This window comes from Eulemur rufifrons, chromosome 25, assembly GCF_041146395.1.
Source record: "Eulemur rufifrons isolate Redbay chromosome 25, OSU_ERuf_1, whole genome shotgun sequence".
Lineage (NCBI taxonomy): Eukaryota > Metazoa > Chordata > Mammalia > Primates > Lemuridae > Eulemur > Eulemur rufifrons.
Genome location: NC_091007.1, coordinates 1,568,960 through 1,588,979, shown reverse-complemented (window position 1 = coordinate 1,588,979; position 20,020 = coordinate 1,568,960). Strand labels below are relative to the sequence as shown.

The window sequence follows — 20,020 nt, the reverse complement described above, 5'->3', positions numbered from 1 at the left end:
GTGCCAACGCCTTTAGGACAATCACTCTAGAACACCTGCACGTCTGCCTCTTTGGGTTGAGAACACAGCTCCTGCTTACATCCGTGTCCTCACCAAAGTTGGACATTCCAGAGAGAATCACAGGAAAAGGTTTTTGGGGGGAGAGGGCCAGAAGGCAAACAGGAACCGTTTCTACTGTGCTCATGGCCTAAACTTTTCCATATATGTTAAGGGTTACTTTTTTAAAGGAGGCTGGCTTTTTCTTTTCCCAAATTTCCTAAGGCGCCCACGCCACCAGCAGGGATGGCCCAGGGCGGGAAATACGACGAGACGCGGGCGACCCCCGCGCTGTCCCTGGCCCGCGTCCCTCGCCCACGTGGCTGCCGCACGCGCTGCGGACGGTGCGCACCCACTCAAAGTCCAAGGGCGGCGGGCAGGCTCGGGGACCTTGGACCGAGGGAGCTTCCGCCCCAGAGGCGCCAGTCAGGAGCGCCGCGGCCATGCCGCAACCACAGCCCGCGCACCACCGCCCAGACCACGGTGGCAAAACACTGGAGCGGAACCGGAAAGCAAGATGGCGACGCCCCCGCCCTGCTCTCGCGAGAGGCGGGAAAGGAAAAAGGTGGGGCGAGCGGCGCGGACGTGGCCAATGAGAGGGCCGCGAGCGCTTCATTGACGGCCCCTGCGGCGCCCCTGCAGGCCCCGCCCCGGCTGCGGAGGCTCGGTCGCCGCCCGCCGCGTTGCCCTCCCTGCTCGCTCTTCTCTTCCCGTCTGAGGTGGCGGCCGGCCTCGCCTCCTCGTCAGCTCCATTTTGCCTCTCCTTTCTGCCTGTCCTCGCGGGCCCAGAGCGGCCGGAGCGCCTCCCCGCCTTCCTAGCGTGGCCGCAGAGCCGCCGCGCCTTCGCCGTCCTCGGACCCTCGGTCCTCGCGCGGCCGCGCCATGAATGAGGAGTACGACGTGATCGTGCTGGGCACCGGCCTGACGGTGAGCGGCGGGCGGCGGGCGCGGGGCCGGGCGCGCGGATTGTGGCTCCTCGCGGGCTCCTCGCCGTCGGCCTGGGCTACTGGTGCGGGGGCGCGGCGGGGGCCGCGGACGGCCTGAGGGCGCCCCGCGCGGGGCGGGCCGCCCCCGGGTGTGCGGAGACGGACCAGGAAGTGGAAACGCGCTGCTGGCGCCCGAGGGCCGGCCGGGAGTGGGTGGGGGCGAGGGCTTCACCTCCCGCGGAAACGCACCGGCGGGGGAGCCTGTCGGGGCCGGCGCCCCCTCGCCGCCCTTTCGGGCCGGTGACCTCCGGACCGGAGGCGGAGCAGCCCCGGGCGGAGGGGGAGGGCGGAGGCCGCCCGCCGTGATTCCTGCCCAGCCCCAGCCCTTGGCTGCCCGAGCCGGGCGCGAGGTTTCGTGACAAGTCACTGCATAACCGCTGCTTTGTAACTGCCAGAGTTTGATTAACTTAAATCGTGGGAGAAAATGAGGACGTTTTTTTTCATCCTCTTTCCTTTTCCAAATAAGCATTATTGACTCTTTTAAGCCTCGCTCCCTTCGCACTTATGGAGCATTTGTAGAACTGGAAATGTTTTTCTCAAAACTTGCCCGTCATATGCTTTCGCGCCTGACCTTTGCCGTCTCCTTTTGTTCGGTGTGATCCCTGCCTCCGTGGTCTCTTCTGGATGCTTCCCCTAAGAAATGGATTGGTGATGGATTGCTAGAGGCCAAGGTCTCTGCACTTCGAAGCTCTCTTAGGGGAGTTAGTACATGTGCTGCCGAAGCGAGCGCAAGGGGAGTTAGAAGATAACAATACGAGCATTGCATTGTAACATATGAATGCAGGGTTTACCTAATACCATGGTGTGTTTATTTTCCTGGGTACCTCTCTGCTTAGAGACCTTTAGATAATCTGCGAATATTGCAGGCAGGTTTCGTATCTTGTACTTTTTCAGTTCTTGCTTTCTTAAGAAAATGAGGACATTCATCTTGCAGAAGAATTCAATTTGGAGAGAGAACCATTTTAACTATCAATTTTTTTTGAGGGGGGAAATTTGAATATCTGACCTTGGGCTACTTCATCATAAGAAGATGAGCACTGATGTAAATCTTACGTATCCCATATACTCTGACCTCAAATTCCTGAGTCATTTAATGTAAACCACCACTTCAAATTTGTGGAAATTTATTATACTCTCTCAGGATCATATTAATTTTTTTTTTTTTTTAGGTAACATCCCCAAATAACTCGTCTAGATTTCTCTAGACAAGAGAAAGCCTTTGAACTTTCATTGGACTTTTTAAAATTTTTCAAATTTGGCTAATTTTTAAGGAAAAGTTTAAGAATTAGAATGGTGATTTCTGGCCTGTCATTTTTCTCTTTATAGTGGTATTATATTCAGAAATGAGTATATATCTGAATACTTCATTATGTTTGACCAGTCCAGAAATAGACATGTGACTGTCTAGGAAATAGGACCAAATAGATGTGATTACTTATGTAGAAAGCCATTTAATCATTTTGAATGTGAGGGATTCGGGTTTTTTTTGTTTGTTTGTTTTTATGGTGAGTTGGAAGACTGTTGGGTGCCTAAATGAATACACCCTATCCACTGCAGGTGTTTTTTTTTTTTTTTTTTTTTTTTGTGCCTAATTGGGATTCCAAGTTGAGCTTAGTAGTTTGTGGTGAATTTTGCCCTTTGGAATGGGTACTGTTGCTGCCAGCATGTTGGAAGAGCCAGTTAGTTCCACTGCTTTTCTATGGTTATTGCTGGTCTTTCAGATTTGCTCATGATTAAGGTCAGTTGAGCATGGACAAGTGAGTGCAAATCCATCCTCTTGCAGGTTTTCACATGCCCAGTCCAGAAGCATCACTTTGTTATCAAAGATGGCTCAGTGTTATTGTATAATGTCACAATTAAGATAACACACTTTGTTTAAATTTTCATGTGGATTGTGAACTTTTTGAGGAGTGGCAGATGCACACTTAACTAGAAATCAGGGCAATGTCTGCTGTCACGTTGTAGCTATGAAAACCTCAATCCTTATGAGCTTTCCTAAGATTGTTTTGTGATATGTTCTTTGAGAATTATATCAATTAAGGACAATCACATTGTTACTGTCATTGAGAGGAGTAGTGATGACAGTATGATTTTGATAATGAGAAATCTTATATCCTCACTTTTAGCGATACCAGGACTAAACGGGTTGAAAACTAAAGAGAAAACCAAAGGTAACCTTCAAATTAGAATTAACTTGGAGGATCTGGAGTTAATTTTCATAATTTTTGGTTTATAAATACTTAACACCTGGGATTTAAGACCTTAAAGGCAAGTACTTTTAGTGCTAGGAAGTTGTTACTTTTACAGAGGGTGTAAAGAAGTGTTGGAGTTTTTTGTGTTGCTGTGTGTCAGTTAAAATAGTCTCGTATTAATCTACAAACATTGATAATACTAATAAGACGTAAAACTATTTGGCATAAACTGGAGTAAAATCTTCATTCTTTGTCTAGGAGAAATGGAGTATTCCATATAATTGAATTTTTTAAAGAATTGAGGGTTATCCCTTTAAAGAACCACAGCTTTTGAATCACAACTTCTTTAACAAACTAAGGAACATAATTTACTTCCAGAGATTTCACATCAGGAAGATTAAGTATTGTGTTGCGCTATAACATAATGCAGCCATTGAGACCTGGTGGGCTTTGTCTTGCCTGCCTTCAAATGCTGTCCGACTGCCCTGCTTTTGAGTTCTTCAGTTTACTTTCCGGGTTTTTTGTGGGTTTCTGTTTCTTGCTGTTAGGCTTGTAACTTTTACTTTTCTATGCCCTCAACATGTATAGGCAGCCTTTCGCCACGTAATTTTTTTCTGAGACAGAGTCTCGTCCTGTTGCCCCAGCTAGAGTGCCGCGGTGTCAGCCTAGCTGACGGCAACCTCAAACTCTTGGGCGGCCCTAGCGATCCTCCTGCCTCAGCCTCCATGGTAGTTGGGACTACAGGTGTGCACCAGGACGTCCGGCTGGTTGTTCTCTAATTTTAGTAGGGACAGGGTCTTGCTCTTGCTCTTGCTCAGCCTGGTCTCCAACTCCTGAGCTCAAACAAGCCTCCTACCTTGGCTTCCCAGAGCGCTAGTATTACAGGCATGAGCCACTGTACCGGGCCAACACATAATCTGCATGTAATTCACCATGGGCTTGGAAATAAATTCATTGAATCTTGTTAGAAATAATAGATTAAAAGGATAAGTACAGCTATTTGTGCTTCCCAGAGGTTTCTTTTCTGTTTTTTTGTTTTATACAGTAAGGAATTAAGAATAGAAACATAGGCTGGGCGCGGTGGCTCACGCCTGTAATCCTAGCACTCTGGGAGGCCAAGGCGGGTGGATCGCTCAAGGTCAGGAGTTCGAGACCAGCCTGAGCAAGAGCGAGACCCCGTCTCTACTAAAAAATAGAAAGAAATTATATGGACAACTAAAAATATATATAGAAAAAATTAGCCGGGCATGGTGGCGCATGCCTGTAGTCCCAGCTACTCGGGAGGCTGAGGCAGGAGGATTGCTTGAGCCCAGGAGTTTGAGGTTGCTGTGAGCTAGGCTGACGCCATGGCACTCACTCTAGCCCAGGCAACAAAGTGAGACTCTGTCTCAAAAAAAAAAAAAAAAGAATAGAAACATACTTTAGTGATACTTAACCAGATTATTCTCAGCATTATATGTTTAAAAATTGTTTTATATCCCAGACATACCTTTCCCCATTTCTCTTTATTAACATTTTGTATACACCCTATGCCCAGATATGATTGATAAATTTTATTAGTGAATTATTGACTTCCTTCCATTGTTTTTTTATTTTTTATTTTTTTCTTCACTGGCATCGTGGGGACCTTCCATGTTTTAAAGTGACGTTTAAAATATTATGTTTATGTTACTACACATTTTATTTCTTTAGCAGTGTAGAAGCAGTCTTTTGTAGGTGGGTTCAGAAGAATCAGTGAACCTGCAGATTTTTGATTAGCTTTAGTTAGCTTTTGTCATATTTGCTCCAGGTGATGCCTTTGAAGCTAGTTACAGTTGGCTCTTTGGACTCAGCTGCATCTTTACGTTATTGGGCCCTTATTTTAGGCGTGAGCCTTCAGTGCTTGCTTGAGGGCCACTGTCCAGTGGATCATGCTTATTTGCAGCGGGGTGTGAGAAGTTATATATAGAAGCTGTGCAGCACTCAAAGTTGCTTGCTGAGATTTTGCTTCCAAAAGTTGAACCCTGAAGTCTACTTTGGTTAGCTGGGAATGTGACTGGTCTTCCTCTGTTATGTCATAACCTATTTTTAAGAGAATAAGTGTTACTCTACTTTCACACACTATTTTGAACTATATGTTATGTATGTTAGTGCTGCTTTAGTTTTTTTGAACAAATAAATTGTTTTAGAGAATATTAGGCATGATTTTTGTAGTTGTAAGATACTTTCAGTTGTGTTTATTAAGACATGATTAACACATTAACTACCATGTGAGTTGTATTTAACTCAAGTTAGTTTTGAGCCCGGGGCCTCGTGAAGCAAAAGGAGAGCAAAACCCCCTTCAGTTGGTTCGTGCAGATCTTGTTGATGTTCTTATTTTTGCAATTGATATTGACAATTTAATTCTAAAAACATGTATTAAATGAATAGAAGTCAGTAAATTTCATTTTTCTATTTATATTTACCTTTAAATTACATTAAGCCTGTCAAGAAAAGTACTTTACCCTTATGAACCATTTTTCAGGTATTTGCATTACTTTTTACAATACTGCTTTTGAAATTTTTATATTATTTTTTATTGAAAAACACAAAACAATAAAAAACATTTTTTATTAGAAAGGATCGTTTTGTTTTCAAAGTTTTTACTCTATTTTTGTAATAAAACACCATGGCCCCAAGGGAAAAAAAAATCTTTTTTTTCTAGTGTGGCAGTCAATGTGTTAAAGTGGAAAGGCAAGCCGCAGAAGGGAAGAAATTTGCTGTACCTGTAACTGATAGACATATATCCAGAATATATAGAGAATTTTATAAAGGCATAAGAAAAAAGACAGCCCACTTTAAAAATGGGCAAAAAATTTGAATATTTATCAAAAGAAGATACCCTAATCATCAATAAACTATTAAAAAAGTGCTCAACCTTCTTAATTATCGGGAAATACAAATTAAATCACCTCTTAACTAGAATGGCTAAAATTAAAAAGACAACAATATAAGTGTTGGTTAAGGATTTGAAACAATGGGGACTTCGCAGACAAAAGTGTAAATTGGTACAACCAATTTGGAAAGCTGTTTGGCAGTATCTGTTCAAGTTGAACATACTCATACTTTTCTTGATATACATTTAATGGAAATGCTTTTTTTTTTTTTTTTTTTTTTTTTTTTGAGACAGTCTTGCTCTCATGCCCTGGCTAGAGTGCAGTGGCTCATCTTAGCTCACTGTAACCTCAAACTCCTGGGCTCAAGTGATCCTCCCGCCTTGGCCTCCCAGAGTGCTAGGATTACAGGCCTGAGCCACTGAGCCTGGCATTCAAATGCATTTTTTTTTCTTTTCTTTTTTTTTTTTTGAGACAGAGTCTCACTCTGTTGCCCAGGCTAGAGTGAGTGCCGTGGCGTCAGCCTAGCTCACAGCAAACTCAAACTCCTGAGCTCAAGGGATCCTCCTGTCTCAGCCTCCCGAGTAGCTGGGACTACAGGCATGCACCACCATGCCCGGCTAATTTTTTTTCTATATATATTTTTAGCTGTCCATATAATTTCTTTCTATTTTTAGTAGAGATGGGGTCTCGCTCTTGCTCAGGCTGGTCTCGAACTCCTGAGCTCAAACGATCCGCCCACCTTGGCCTCCCAGAGTGCTAGGATTACAGGCGTGAGCCACCGCGCCCGGCCAGAAATGCATTCTTAAAAGACACATGTGAAAATGTTCACAGAGCATTATTTGTAATAGTCAAAAACTGGAAACTATCCAAATGTCCACCGATTGTAGCAGGGAGAAGTCAATTATGGTATATCCTTGTGATATGTTCATTCAGTGAATCCTCTACACCTGAGGTCCCCAAACCCCGGTTGTGGCCCTGTGCAGTCTGTGGCCTGTTAAGAAATGGGCCGTGCATCAGCACCTGAGCTCCACACTCTCCTCCCCCGTCCGTGGAAAAATTGTCTTCCATGAAACCGGCTCCTGGTGCCAAAAAGGTTGGGGGCTGCTGCAGTACGGGTTTGTTGCCCAAAGTGGTCCATAGATCACTTGCATCTGCAACACCTGAGAACTTGTCAGAAACACAGAAGCTTAGGCCCCAGCCCACATGGCACACAGAGTCAGAATCCGCAGTTTAGCCTGATCCCCAGGCTGTTCTTCCGTAAGATAAAATGGGCGCTCTCCACTTGAGTAGCAGGCCTGGAGTTGGTCCTGGACTGGCAGCAGAGGCGGCATCACCTGGCAACTTGTTAGAAATGCAAATTATCAGGCCCCACCCAGACCTGCTGACTCCGAAGCTCTGGAGGTGGGGCCCGGCACTCTGTTGGGTCAAGCCCTTCAGGTGGTGTGGGTACAACCTAAAGTTGGAGAATCTGCTTAGAATTCACATTCTGGTTTTTTTTTTAACCTAACTACTCAACGTGGTAATAATTTACATTTCTAATAAGTTCACAGGTGATGTCAAATCAGGAACCAGACTTTGAGATCGCCAGCTTGCGGGCTTAGGCATGCTTTCCGTAGAGGTCCAGTTAGATAGTAAATATTTTAGGTTAATGCAGGCCATGTGGTCTCTGTCACAACTACCAAACTCTGCTGAGGTGCTGTGAAGACAGCCGTAGACAGTATGTATGGGAACGGCAGGGTGTATCTACCAGTAAAATTTTGTTTATAAAAATAAAAAACATAGTCTGCAGGCTGGATTTGGTGGGGACCCCTGCTCTACAGCAATGAGAGGAAATAAATTAGACCACACACAAAACATGAATGAATCTTTGAAACATAATGTTAAATAAAAGATGTCAGGTACAAAAAGTAAATAGCACGGGATTTTATTTTTACGGAGTTGGGAAGCAGGCAGAGCAGATCTTTGCTGTCAGTCAGGAGTGCCGGGTGGGGGTGACAGGACGAGGGTGTGAGGGCCTCTACACAGTGCCCAGGAAATTTTGTTTCTTGAGCCAAATAAAAAATGATGCACACTCCTATAGTACAACTTGAACCTCATGGTAAGTAATTGAAAACATTTAGAAAATAATGAATAGATACACTACGGACGAAAAGTTGGAATTTACATGAATTTTAAAAATAAAGGTTTCAAATTCAAATAGACATCTAGAGAATGCGATTTTCTTCTCTGATATCTAGAGTCCTTTGGATAAATTTGAGAAGCACTAAGGATTTATAAAGATGCATGGAATTTCCTTTGTCCTTTTATAGTAAATAAAGCACTGATCATCAAAACACTGGTATGACAGTTTTCAGTGGACATGACCCCATCTCTTTGTTTCTTCTCATTAATTGTATTCTTTTTTCTTGATTCCCCCCCCCCCCCCCACATCTTAATTTGGTTTGTCTTAAAGTATCCATGCTTTCTTTACCTTTTCCTGAGGCTGGCCATTTATAACTCTGATTGGCAATTTATCGGTGGTTATCCTGGATGTTTTGTTTAGGGCTCTAGTTCTCAAACTTTTTGGTCTCAGGATGTGTTTATAGTCTGAAAGATTGAGGACCCTCAAGAGCTTTTGTTCATAAGGGTTATGGCTATCAATATTTATCACATTAGAAATCAACAGAATTAAAATTTTAATCCACTTAAAAATAATAAACCCATTACATGGTAATGTGAATAAACTTTTTATTAAATATAACTATTAATATTTTCTAGAACAAATTGGACAAGAGTATCACTGTTTTACGTTTTCTGCAAGTCCTTTAATGTCTGGCTTAGTAAAGCTGGTTTTTATATCTGCTGCTGTGTTTTGTCTGTTGTGGTATATTGTCTTGGCTGAAGTATACGAAGAAAATCAGGCCTCATACAGATTGTGGTTGGAAAAGAGAGGAGTGTTTTAATAGCCTTTCAGACTGTCGTATTCTTTGATTTACACAAAAGCACAAGTAGTAGTTTTTTAAAAGATTACTTGCAATATGAATTCTGAAATTTACATCAACAAATGTTTCATATTGTGATACATTAAAATCCATTGATGTGGCTTGTTCTTTGAACTCCTTTCTCCCCGTGTGATTTTGTAAATTCATTAACCTGTCATTTAGAAAATACTTTTTTACTCTGAGTGAAGCAGGTCTGAATGTTGACACATTTCATTTTACAATATAAGAAATCATGTTTGTTAATACTGTCACTGATAACTTCTGAAAAATTCTTTACCTTTTAAAAGGGACCTGAGATGCTCATGGTAGTAGATGTGAATTTTCCAAAATTCTAATTTTTCTTCAAAATTTTGACTTTTATTGGCAACAAATAATGTCAGTTATTTTCCTTGTGTTCATTTTTGAGAAAATGTCTGTCAGGTACCTAAGTCTGAATAACCATAGTTTGTTGGTCATCTGTTCTTTCAAATGAAAATGATGATCCACGAAGAAAATGTCTAGTTCAGCTTATAAATCAGTGGCACACAAAAGGTTTGTCTGTGTGCTCCCCATTTTGTTACACAGAGTATTCAAAATGTTTATTGAAGGGAATATGTTTAGAAAGTTAATTCTTTAATTTTTTTTTTTTTTTTTGAGATAGGGTCTTGTTCTGTTACCGGGGCTCCAGTGCAGTGGTGTCATCATAGCTCACTGCAACCTCAGACTCCTGGGCTCAAGTGATCCTCCTGCCTCAGCCTCCCGAGTAGCTGGGACTAAGTGCATGCCACCATGCCTGGCTAATTTTTGCATTTTTTGTACAGACAGTTTGCTATGTTGCTTAGACTGGTCTCAAACTCCTGACCTCAAGTGATCCTCCTGCCTTGGCCTCCTAAAGTGCTGGGATTACAAGCATGAGCCTGTCCTAAAGTTAATTTTTAATGCTTTATTAAGGACATTTTCTAGTGAGTGCCTGGTGGTGAAGACTGTAACGACTGCTAGTATAGTTTAGAGCCCTGTCTTAATTTGTTACCTACCATTGATTTTGCGTCATCAATGCAAATGTCAACACAGTAAAAAAGGTGGCTTATGTCCACAGACTACAGCACTTTGAACCCTAGGTGCTGTAGGGCTTTCTCCACAAATTATGTCATATGTTGCAGGAATGTAAGTGTTCATCACTAAGAGAATGTGTAGTGGTGGGCTTTAGAAGAAAAAGATCAGTTTTAAGCATGCTGTAGCACTTGCTTTCTTTTGAAGATATTTTTACTTTTCTTGTAGGAATGCATCCTGTCAGGTATAATGTCAGTGAATGGCAAGAAAGTTCTTCACATGGATCGGAACCCGTATTACGGAGGAGAGAGTGCATCTATAACACCACTGGAAGATGTAAGTATTAGTAAAATGCAATATGCCTTGCATACTCCGGAGTATTTTACTTGTGAATCTGCACCTTACTCTTTAGAGATGGTTTTAATTGTGTTAAGTAGAATATCTAGAGCACCATCGCTTTTCAGGAAGTTCTATTGATAGTTTGGGACTTGTAGAAATTTAAATTATGACTTTTGTTGCTGTCTGGAGCATTATTATCTCAGTTAATAAAGGATAGAACCAGAAAAGGGGGTCACTGAAGATGGCAGAATGTACATGGCACGAGGCCAGTAATTTCCACATTGTTTTGTTTAGTCTCTCAGTCACTCAAAGACATATTTTTATCCCTATTTTTCAGATTTCAGAATAGTCTTTGTGGGGTTAAAATTGCAGAGATGGGTTGTGGACCTAGGTTATGTGACTCCAAAGCTTAGTTCTTTTGTTATACTGCCCTGTTTCTAATTTTTTTTTTTTGAGACGGGATCTCACTCTGTTCCCTGGGGCTAGAGTGCAGTGGCATCATCATAGCTCACTGTAACCTCAAACTCCTGGGCTGAAGTGGTCCTCCTGCCTCAGCCTCCCCAGTAGTTGGGACTACAGGTGGCACTACCATGGCTGGTTACTTTTTCTAGTTTTTGTGGAGATGGGGTCTCACTCCTGCTCGGACTGGTCTTCGCCTCAAGCGATCCTCCTGCCTCAGCTTCCCTGAGTGCTGGGATTACAGGCGTGAGCCACCGAGCCTGGCCCTGTTTTCTGCTTTTTAAAAACATGGGCAGGTGAAGCATTTCCACAGTGTGGAAAATTTTTTTATTTTACTAAATTTATTTATTGAACATTGACATGTATGGATATGAGCTGTACTGCATTTTATGGAAGATGGATATCGCCAGTGACTTTTATATAATCAGTAACTTATTAGACTTAATGCTTCATCAAACAGTTTTTTTTCTATATTCGGGAATACAGAAAAGTTTAAAGAATGATACCATTGCATCAAAAACTTTCATCTGAATTCAGTTAATGTTTTGCTATATATGTTTCATGTCTCTCTTTTTTTGTTGATTCTGGTTTTTAACCATTGAAAGTAATACAGACATCATGATAACTTGACCTGAATAGTTCAGTATTCATCTGCTAAGAATAACATTCTCTGACATTATTATAATGCCATTATCATATTTAAGAAAATTAACAATGATATCCAGACATATTCAGATTTCTCAGTGATCCCAAGAATGTATCATACAGCTGTGTGGTAGTCTCTTGTTTGTTAAACCAGGATTAACTGAAGGTTCAAATATTGCATTTGGTATTGTTTCCTCTTTATTCTCTCAACCTATAAAAGTTTCCCCACTTCTTTTTTCTTCTGAGAAGTTGAGCCTAGTTTATTAGACATTATTGTCGAGTACTTCATACTGCATCACAGTTGGGAGGCGCGTGATCTCAGGTTACCCCACCATTCATGGTGCTAAGTTTGACCCCTCGGTGGGGGCGCTGAGCCAGATCTCTGCGCTGGCAGTAAGCTGTGTCGTGATGGGCTGGCTCCATGCCGCCCACACTGAGTACATTTATTGGCTGGTCTTCAAAAGATGAGCAAGTTTCTTTTCCTTTTTTTTTTTTTTGTGCATATATTAACTCAAATTTTTAGTAACTAAGTTTCTACCCATTTGCCATATTCTGTTCTACCTTAGCAATAGGATTCATGAGATTAAGTGAATATTCTTTAAACTATAAGCTTTCTTTTATCTGAGCTTCTTCTCAGTTCATGTAAATTATAAATTAAGTGTTCTTACCACAAAACAACCACTCAAAAGAACATAAAAAAATTGCTGGGGGTGATGATTAGTAATTTGTGGGGATGTCATCGTAGGTGGATGCCTATGTCCAAACTCATCAAAATGTATGTATGCAGCTTTTTTAGTATCAGTTATATCTCAGTAAAGAACTGTAACTAACTTTAATTGCCTTTTCTGACTTGAAGAATCTAAAATTTATTTTTAACTCCTTATATAACTACAGAAGCAAAATTAAGCCTTTGTTAACTTTTTATTTGGGAGAGAATGAGTTTAAATGATTTCTGCGGATAGTAAGGGAGGTTTCTGCAGAACTAGTGTGTCATTGACAAATAGTTTTGTTTTGTATTCTTTTCTGCTAGTAAGAAAACAAATTAAAAACTCACTTCTGTAATATTTTAGCATTCATGAATTTAGTAATATACTTAATTTACATATGCATTAGAAGCTTGCTAAAAATTTTATCTGATAAAAAAAATGAAATGCCCTCATACTTTCCATACTTACATAGTTGTGCTTAGGTTTGGGGTTTTTTTTTTTTTTTTTTTTTTTTTGAGAAACAGTTTTGCTCTGGTACCCAGGCTGGAGTGCAGTGGTGCCATTATGGCTCACTGCATCCTTGCACTCGTGGGCTCAAGCAATCCTCCTGCCACAGCCTCCCCAATAGCTGGGACTATAGGCGTGCGCTGCCGCCCCAGGCTAATTTTTCATAGAGATGGGGTCTTGCTGTGTTGCCCAGGCTGGTATGCTTAGTTACTACATTAATACTAAAATCACTTAATCAAAATAGTTGCATATTATAATGAAAAATTAAATTTTGTGACATTGTGGGTATTTTTTGTTTTGCTTTTAGTTATACAAAAGATTTAAATTACCAGGACCACCACCAGCATCAATGGGGAGAGGAAGAGACTGGAATGTTGATTTGATTCCCAAGTTCCTTATGGCTAATGGTAAAGAATTCTAACTTAAATTTATGATAAATTTGTGATGGCACTTTGAATCCAATTTGAACATCAGACCTAACTTTTGACAGAATATTATTCTGGGTATGAGGAACTAGATTTTGTTGAATGGCAATAGTATGGTGAGTCACACGGTCCATTAGATGTCTGGAGCTAATAAGAATGGAGGAGGGAAAAGACGGTGACTTACTAGTAATTGGTTCTAGAGAAACAAAATTATGATGTGGCCCATTATGTACCAGAATTCTAAACATTTGTAATGGACTTCCCTCTTGATACTTCATGACATTGTTAGATAACTGGGCTTTCAGAAGCAGAGTCATTTTAATGTTTTTCTACTTTGTAGGCTTTTAAAATTATATTTTCCTATTAATTTTCACTATTTTAGAGGAGCTAAATCTCTTTTTAAATTGATATGATGTTAATACCTTTTTCTGAAATGATGTTGAAAAACTCAATTTTTGGTTCTAAGTCTATTTGTGTTACATAAAACATGTGTTACCTTCCCCCCCCCCTTGTTTTTGGAGACAGTGTCTTACTCTGTCACCTCAGCTAGAGTGCAGTGGCGTCATCATAGCTCACCGCAATCTCAAAACTCCTGGGCTTAAGCAATCCTCCTGTGTCGGCCTCCCCAGTATCTGGGACTAGAGGTGCAAGCCACCACACCTGGCTAATTTTTTCTATTTTTAGTAGAGACGGGGTCTCCTTCTTGCTCAGGCTGGTCTCGAACTCCTGACCTCAAGCAATCCTCTCACCTTGGCCTCCCAGAGTGCTAGGATTACAGGCACGAGCCGCCATGCCTGGCCAAAAGTTTTTTGTTTATAGGCAGAAAATATTTCCAATTGTTATCCTGGCCTTAATCAGAAGTTACTGTTCATTTTAACAAATAATTTATAAATTGAGTTGGAAATGAGAAGTACAAATTACTGGAAAATTTTGGGACTTGCCTCTCTTTAAAATATAGTAGCAACTGTGAAGCAACCCAAACCTGTTTACAATAATACTGTAATCCTAAACCTCATTCCGCTAATAAAGTTCTCATAGCTTTTGCAAAAGCATGTTGATAGAATTATTAACCTTTAAGTTGTAATAATAAAGAAAGAGAACTTCTCAATATGCAACGCAATAAGTATGCATTCTGGTTGTCTTATTTAAAATACAGCTTTGGAGATTTTTTTTTTGTCAGAGTTATCAGACATGGTTAAGAAAAATTTGGAAAGCTGTCAGTGTTAGTGAATGTACTTTTATTTCTGCTAATTTTTAATGCTAGTAAGACTTAAAGTTTGAATTATGTGACTTTTGTAGGTCAGCTGGTTAAGATGCTGCTTTATACAGAGGTCACCCGCTATCTGGATTTCAAAGTGATTGAAGGGAGCTTTGTCTATAAGGGTGGAAAAATCTACAAGGTTCCTTCTACTGAAGCAGAAGCTCTGGCATCTAGTAAGTAATTCCCTTTCGTTTTCTCAGAATAATGGCTTTTATAGTGAAAAGAATCTTAGGGATTCATCCATCCAGTGCACAGATATTTGTGTGCCAGACACTGTTCTAGGCAGTTGGGAAGACATCAGCGAACAAAAGGTTCAAAAACCTCCACCCTTAGGAATTTAAATGATCATCTGTAGACCATGTAGCACGTTGCTGGTGCATCTGAGCTCTTTTCATGGTCATTCTTAATAGCTGTGCTTTTTCTTGAGTGTTTCCTATCTCTTTAGCCTCTGTACTAAACACTTCATATCTTTTTCTTATTTGACTTTTAAAACACCTCTGTGAGGTAGGGTTTCTATTCATGGGTGAGGAAACTCAGGCCTACAATCCAGTAGATAATAAGTAGCAGGGTCGGAATTGAAACACTGGTAGTGTTGCTCCCGGGCCTTGTGTTACTAAGCTGACCCCTCTGCTCTATTGTCCAACCTGTCAAAAAAGAAAAGAGAAGTACTCCGTTCTGGTGAAGCTTGTCTTCTAGTTCAGGGATCCCCAACATATGGTGAGTTGTATAATTATTTCATTATATATTACAGCACAATAATAGAAATAAAGTACACGATAAATGTAATGTGCTTGAATCATCCCGAAACCATCCTCCCTCCCCAGTCCGTGGAAAAATTGTCTTCCATGAAAATGGTCCTTGCTGCCACAAGATTGGGGACTGCTGTTGGTACTATTGTCATTCCCCAGCATGTCTGATTTTGGGAATTCCCAGTGAGTTTGGAGTAATTTTATTCTCTGCCCCAAATTATTTTCTCTCCTCTCACTAAAGATTCCTGTTAACATTTCCTATTCTGGTGTCTTCTCTTAAATAGCAAACACCCTTAGAAAAGACCTTCCGTTCTTCAAGGTGTTTTAGTTGTACAGGGTGGTTTGAGGAAGGATAAATCTGTGTAAGTGAAAGGTAGATGAGCTTTGTAGATGGCGATGCTCTAGGAGTTGAGAGGAGGGAAGATTTAGGCTGGGAGAATAGGAAAACTGCTGATAAATTCTCATAATTATTTTGGGATCAGTGTTGAAAAGTTTTCTGATCTGTAAACCCAGTTTGAATTATCTCAGCAATTTCTCTAACTTCATTTATTTACTTATTAGGGGAGAAAATATTGGGTATAAAATGTTCAAAGACACGGTGGCCGGAAGGCAAAAAACACCACCCAGAATCGTGGCTAGGTCGAGAGTGACAGTTGGGAAAACAAAGGAATGGTTCCTCATTCAGTTGGAGCAGTTATCAGTGTGATCATCCATTTGAGATTATTTTAAATATTTTAAATGACAGTGAAACTTTAATCCTAATAAAGTGTCTTCATAGGAGTTTAAGAGTTTAAATAGAATTCTTTTAAATAAGGTTTGTGTTTGTTTGTTTTTTAATTTTTATTCTTTCATGGAGCTCTTGTCTGTGTTATTAAAACTTCAGTTACCTCCTTTGTTTAACAGAAATTACTTTTTGGCAGTTTTATTTTTCCCTTTTTGATTTAACTTTTTCAAATATAAAAAACATTTACATGGCTTGAAAGTCAAAAGGTATATTTATAGTCTTGGTCTCATTCTTATCTTTGTACTCCAATCTTTCTGCTCTGATGGGTAATTTTCTGGTTTATCCTTCTTTTGTTTCTTTTTGAAAAATAAAGAAATATGTATTTTTAAGGTTAGGTTTATTGAGGTATAATTTACATATGGTAGAATTCACCTGCTTTAGGATACAGTTTCATGAATATTTATTTATTGATTGATTGATTGAGATAGAGTCTCACTCTGTTGCCCAGGCTAGAGTGCTGCGGCGTCAGCCTAGCTCACAGCCACCTCAAACTCCTGAGCTCAAGCGATCCTCCTGCCTCAGCCTCCCAAGTAGCCGGGACTACAGGCATGTGCCACCATGCCTGGCTAATTTTTTCTATGTATATTTTTAGTTGTCCATATAATTTCTTTTTTTTTAGCAGAGATGGGTCTCGCTCTTGCTCAGGCTGGTCTCGAACTCCTGACCTTGAGCTATCTTCCGGCCTCAGCCTCCCAGATTGCTAGGATTACAGACGTGAGCCACTGCACCTGGCTCATGGCAGATTTTTATTTTGATTAAAAAAAAAATGTTAGGAGATACTCCAAAATAAACTGTTGGTAGTAGCTTTAGTTTCCACTGGAGTTTGTCTGAGGTTTAGTGCATCAGTGTGATTCAGGTTTCCCTTTGCCTGTCTGATCTAAAGTTTGGTGCTGGTGAAGTGATAGGATATTTCTCCTCAGCCCTGTGGCTTTGCCGTGTGTGTCTTCTGTCCATTTAAAAAGCTGGCTTGGAAGTCTTATTTTTAAAAAATTCAGTGGAGTTAGTTATGAATAGGCTCATGGTTTCAGTTTTCTGTTTTGTTTGTTTGAACTATAAAATAGTCCTGGAAATAATACTAAACCTATCAAAACATTAAGCTGCCAATAGAAACATTCGAGAGTTCGTTAAAAGTGGAGTTTTTTACAGTAGCTGTACAGTTTAGGAAAGGGGGGGATGAGAGATGAAGTCAAAACTTTCCCTTGCAGTGGGCACTGGTCTGTCTGCCGGCCGCGTCCTCCTGGTGGAAATGCAGACCAGTGGGAGGAGCTGGGAATTTGTAAAGGGAGTTTATAGCTTCTCTTCTTCTGCTTTTTAGTGGAAAAAGCAGTGAATTGATTACCTAGGCCTTCCTTCAGGTAAGTGACAGCAGCAGCATCAACATCTCAATGTGGCTGCTGGGGACTTGAGTGTAGGTCAGCTGGATGCCTCCAGGGATACGTTTCAAAGTCATATTTACTTTGTACCTAGTAAGAGACACAATTTGGCTTACAGTTTAATTAATTATTGGTTATAATTACTTGTAGTTGTGTGGTAAAATTGAAGACTTTATACCTGACTTGTTTTTATTGTGTCATTTTATTTTAAAGTGTTGTGAAACTGAAAGCCATGGAGTCCAAATTCCCATGTCTTGAGTGGCGCCTTGGATTCCTCAGGGGAAGATGTGACATGTTTAAACTTTCCTCTCTCACTTTCTTTTCTTCGGTGTGCTATTGTGAATGTGTACTTTTGAAAAATTGTTTTTTAGGCTTAATGGGACTGTTTGAAAAACGCCGCTTCAGGAAATTCCTAGTGTATGTTGCCAACTTTGATGAAAAAGATACCAGAACTTTTGAGGGCGTTGATCCTAAGAAGACCACAATGCGCGATGTGTATAAGAAATTTGACTTGGGCCAAGATGTTATAGATTTTACTGGTCATGCTCTTGCACTTTACAGAACGGATGAGTAAGTATTTTGGCTTTTAGGTTGGTATTTTTCTTGGAACACTCACTGATTTTCCCAATTCTCTCCCAAGTGGAAATTCTAACAAAACACGTACTAGGTCATTCAATAGGAAATGTCCAATTTTGAATCAAAAGTTTAGTTTATTATATCTCAAACAAGCAGTACAGTTAATCAAAGTATGCGCCTGAACTATCGACACAGTGTTGCCATCTTAAAGGCAGCTTGTTGATGCCCGCAGCGAAGCAGCCTTGAGAGCAAGTGGCGATGAAATCACGAAAGGCGTTTTCCACAGCTCATTCAGAATTGAATATTTTTCCTTGCAAGCAGTGTTCCAAAGCCTGGAAGAAGTGGTGGTCAGTTGGTGCAAGGTCTGGTGAATACGGTGGATAACAGTTTCCAAGCCCAGCCTCTGTAGTTTGAGCAGCGTTGTTTGTGCGACATGTGGTCCAGCGTTGTCTTGCAAGAGGATTGGCCTGTGTCTGTTGACCAGTCTCAGCTGCTTCATCGCAAGCGTCCTCAGCATTTCATCCAGTTGGTTGCAGTAGACAGCTGCTGTCATCGACTGACCGGTTCCGTGCAGCTGTAGTGGATTATACCAGTGCTGGACCACCAAACAGACACCAGTAGCCTTTTTTGATGAATATTTGGTTTTGGACTGTGTTTTGGCACTTCATCTTTATCCAGCCATTGTGCTGAATGCTTGCAGTTGTCAAAAGGAATCTATTTTTTATCACATGTAACAATACAGTGTAGAAATGGTTCATCTTTTTGTCGTGACAGCAAAGAAAGACAAGCTTTGACACGATTTCTCTTCTGACGCTCATTGAACTCATTCAGTACCCATCTGTCCAGCTTCTTTGCCTTGCCCATGTCTTTCAAATGGTCCAATATTGTTTTAATAGTAACATCAGACCTTGCTGCTCATTCACACATAGGTTGAGCTGTATTTGCTCCCACCACAGCTTTCAGCTCATCATTATCCACCTTGGTGTCAGGTCACCCACATGGCTCATTTTCAAAATTAAAATAACCAGAAGGAACTTCTCAAACCATCGATGTACATACGTTCTTTAGCCACATCCTTCCCAAACACTTTGATGGTATTTCGAGCTGTCTGTACTGCGTTGGTTCCATGATGGAACTCATGTTCAAAAATAACAACGAATTTTTGACTTACCTGTGGTTTCACAAAAATTGCTCTCAAAAAAGTGTGAAAGATAATCACAAGCCAAAATATGTGTTTGGAAGACCGTGGATGTACCTTTATAATAGGGGGAAAAAATAGTAAGTGTCAAAGTGAAATGTCAGAGCAGCTGTCAAACTTGGTACTTAAAGAAATCGGACATTTCATACCCAGTGACCCAATATACAGCCGTGTTAATACTGTGAAAGAAGAGGTTCTAGTTACAAATTAGTGTTGGAACTTTTTAAGTGAAATATGAGGGTAGTAGGTTGAAATCACTTCAGAAGAATTTTAAACTGAACACCGAGAATGAAAACTAAAGCCCTTTTCTAATATTCATTTCCTTTTCTCCAGCTACTTAGATCAACCATGTTGTGAAACCATTAATAGAATTAAACTTTACAGTGAGTCTTTGGCAAGATACGGCAAAAGCCCGTACCTTTATCCACTCTATGGCCTTGGCGAACTGCCACAGGGATTTGCAAGGTAAGAGCCTGTGTTAGCCCATTAGCTAGGACCTCACTCTTCCTGAACATGTACACAGGATCTCGTTTGAATACAACATACACAAGATATAGTTTGAATAATGAGACGAGATATGTCTATGAGTAATGAGATGCTTTTTGTTTTTATTGAAGTAAAATTTGCATGCAGTGAAAGGCTAGATCTTTTAAAAAAAAAAAAAAATTCCATCTGATACATGTATAGACTTGTGCAACTAAAACCTCATTTAAGATACAGAACATTTTCTTTACCCCAGAAAGTTCTCTTGTATTACCTTATAAACAATACTGCCCCCAGCAATTAGAATTGTGATTTTTATCACCAGAGATTACTTTTGCTTGTTCTTGAATTTCATATACAAGGAATAATACAATATGTGCTCATTTGTGTCTGACTTTTGCATAAATATTTTTTTTTTTTTTTTTTTTTTGAGAC

At 40.5% G+C, this 20,020-nt stretch overlaps 1 protein-coding gene across 2 annotated transcripts in view; it reads left to right on the top strand.

The window, feature by feature from the left end:
- Positions 1-487: 487 nt before the first annotated feature.
- Positions 488-20,020, top strand: part of GDI2 (GDP dissociation inhibitor 2) — a 28,660-nt gene continuing 9,127 nt past the window's right edge. The window contains exons 1-6 of one of the 2 annotated variants that reach the window (XM_069458863.1): positions 489-963; positions 10,308-10,415; positions 13,044-13,143; positions 14,461-14,595; positions 17,700-17,898; positions 19,436-19,567. In XM_069458863.1, coding sequence (XP_069314964.1) covers positions 919-963; positions 10,308-10,415; positions 13,044-13,143; positions 14,461-14,595; positions 17,700-17,898; positions 19,436-19,567 — 719 coding nt within the window. In that variant the 5' untranslated portion in view covers positions 489-918. Of the gene's footprint in view, positions 964-10,307; positions 10,416-13,043; positions 13,144-14,460; positions 14,596-17,699; positions 17,899-19,435; positions 19,568-20,020 lie in introns of both variants that reach the window. The other variant, XM_069458864.1, reaches the window with a different exon arrangement.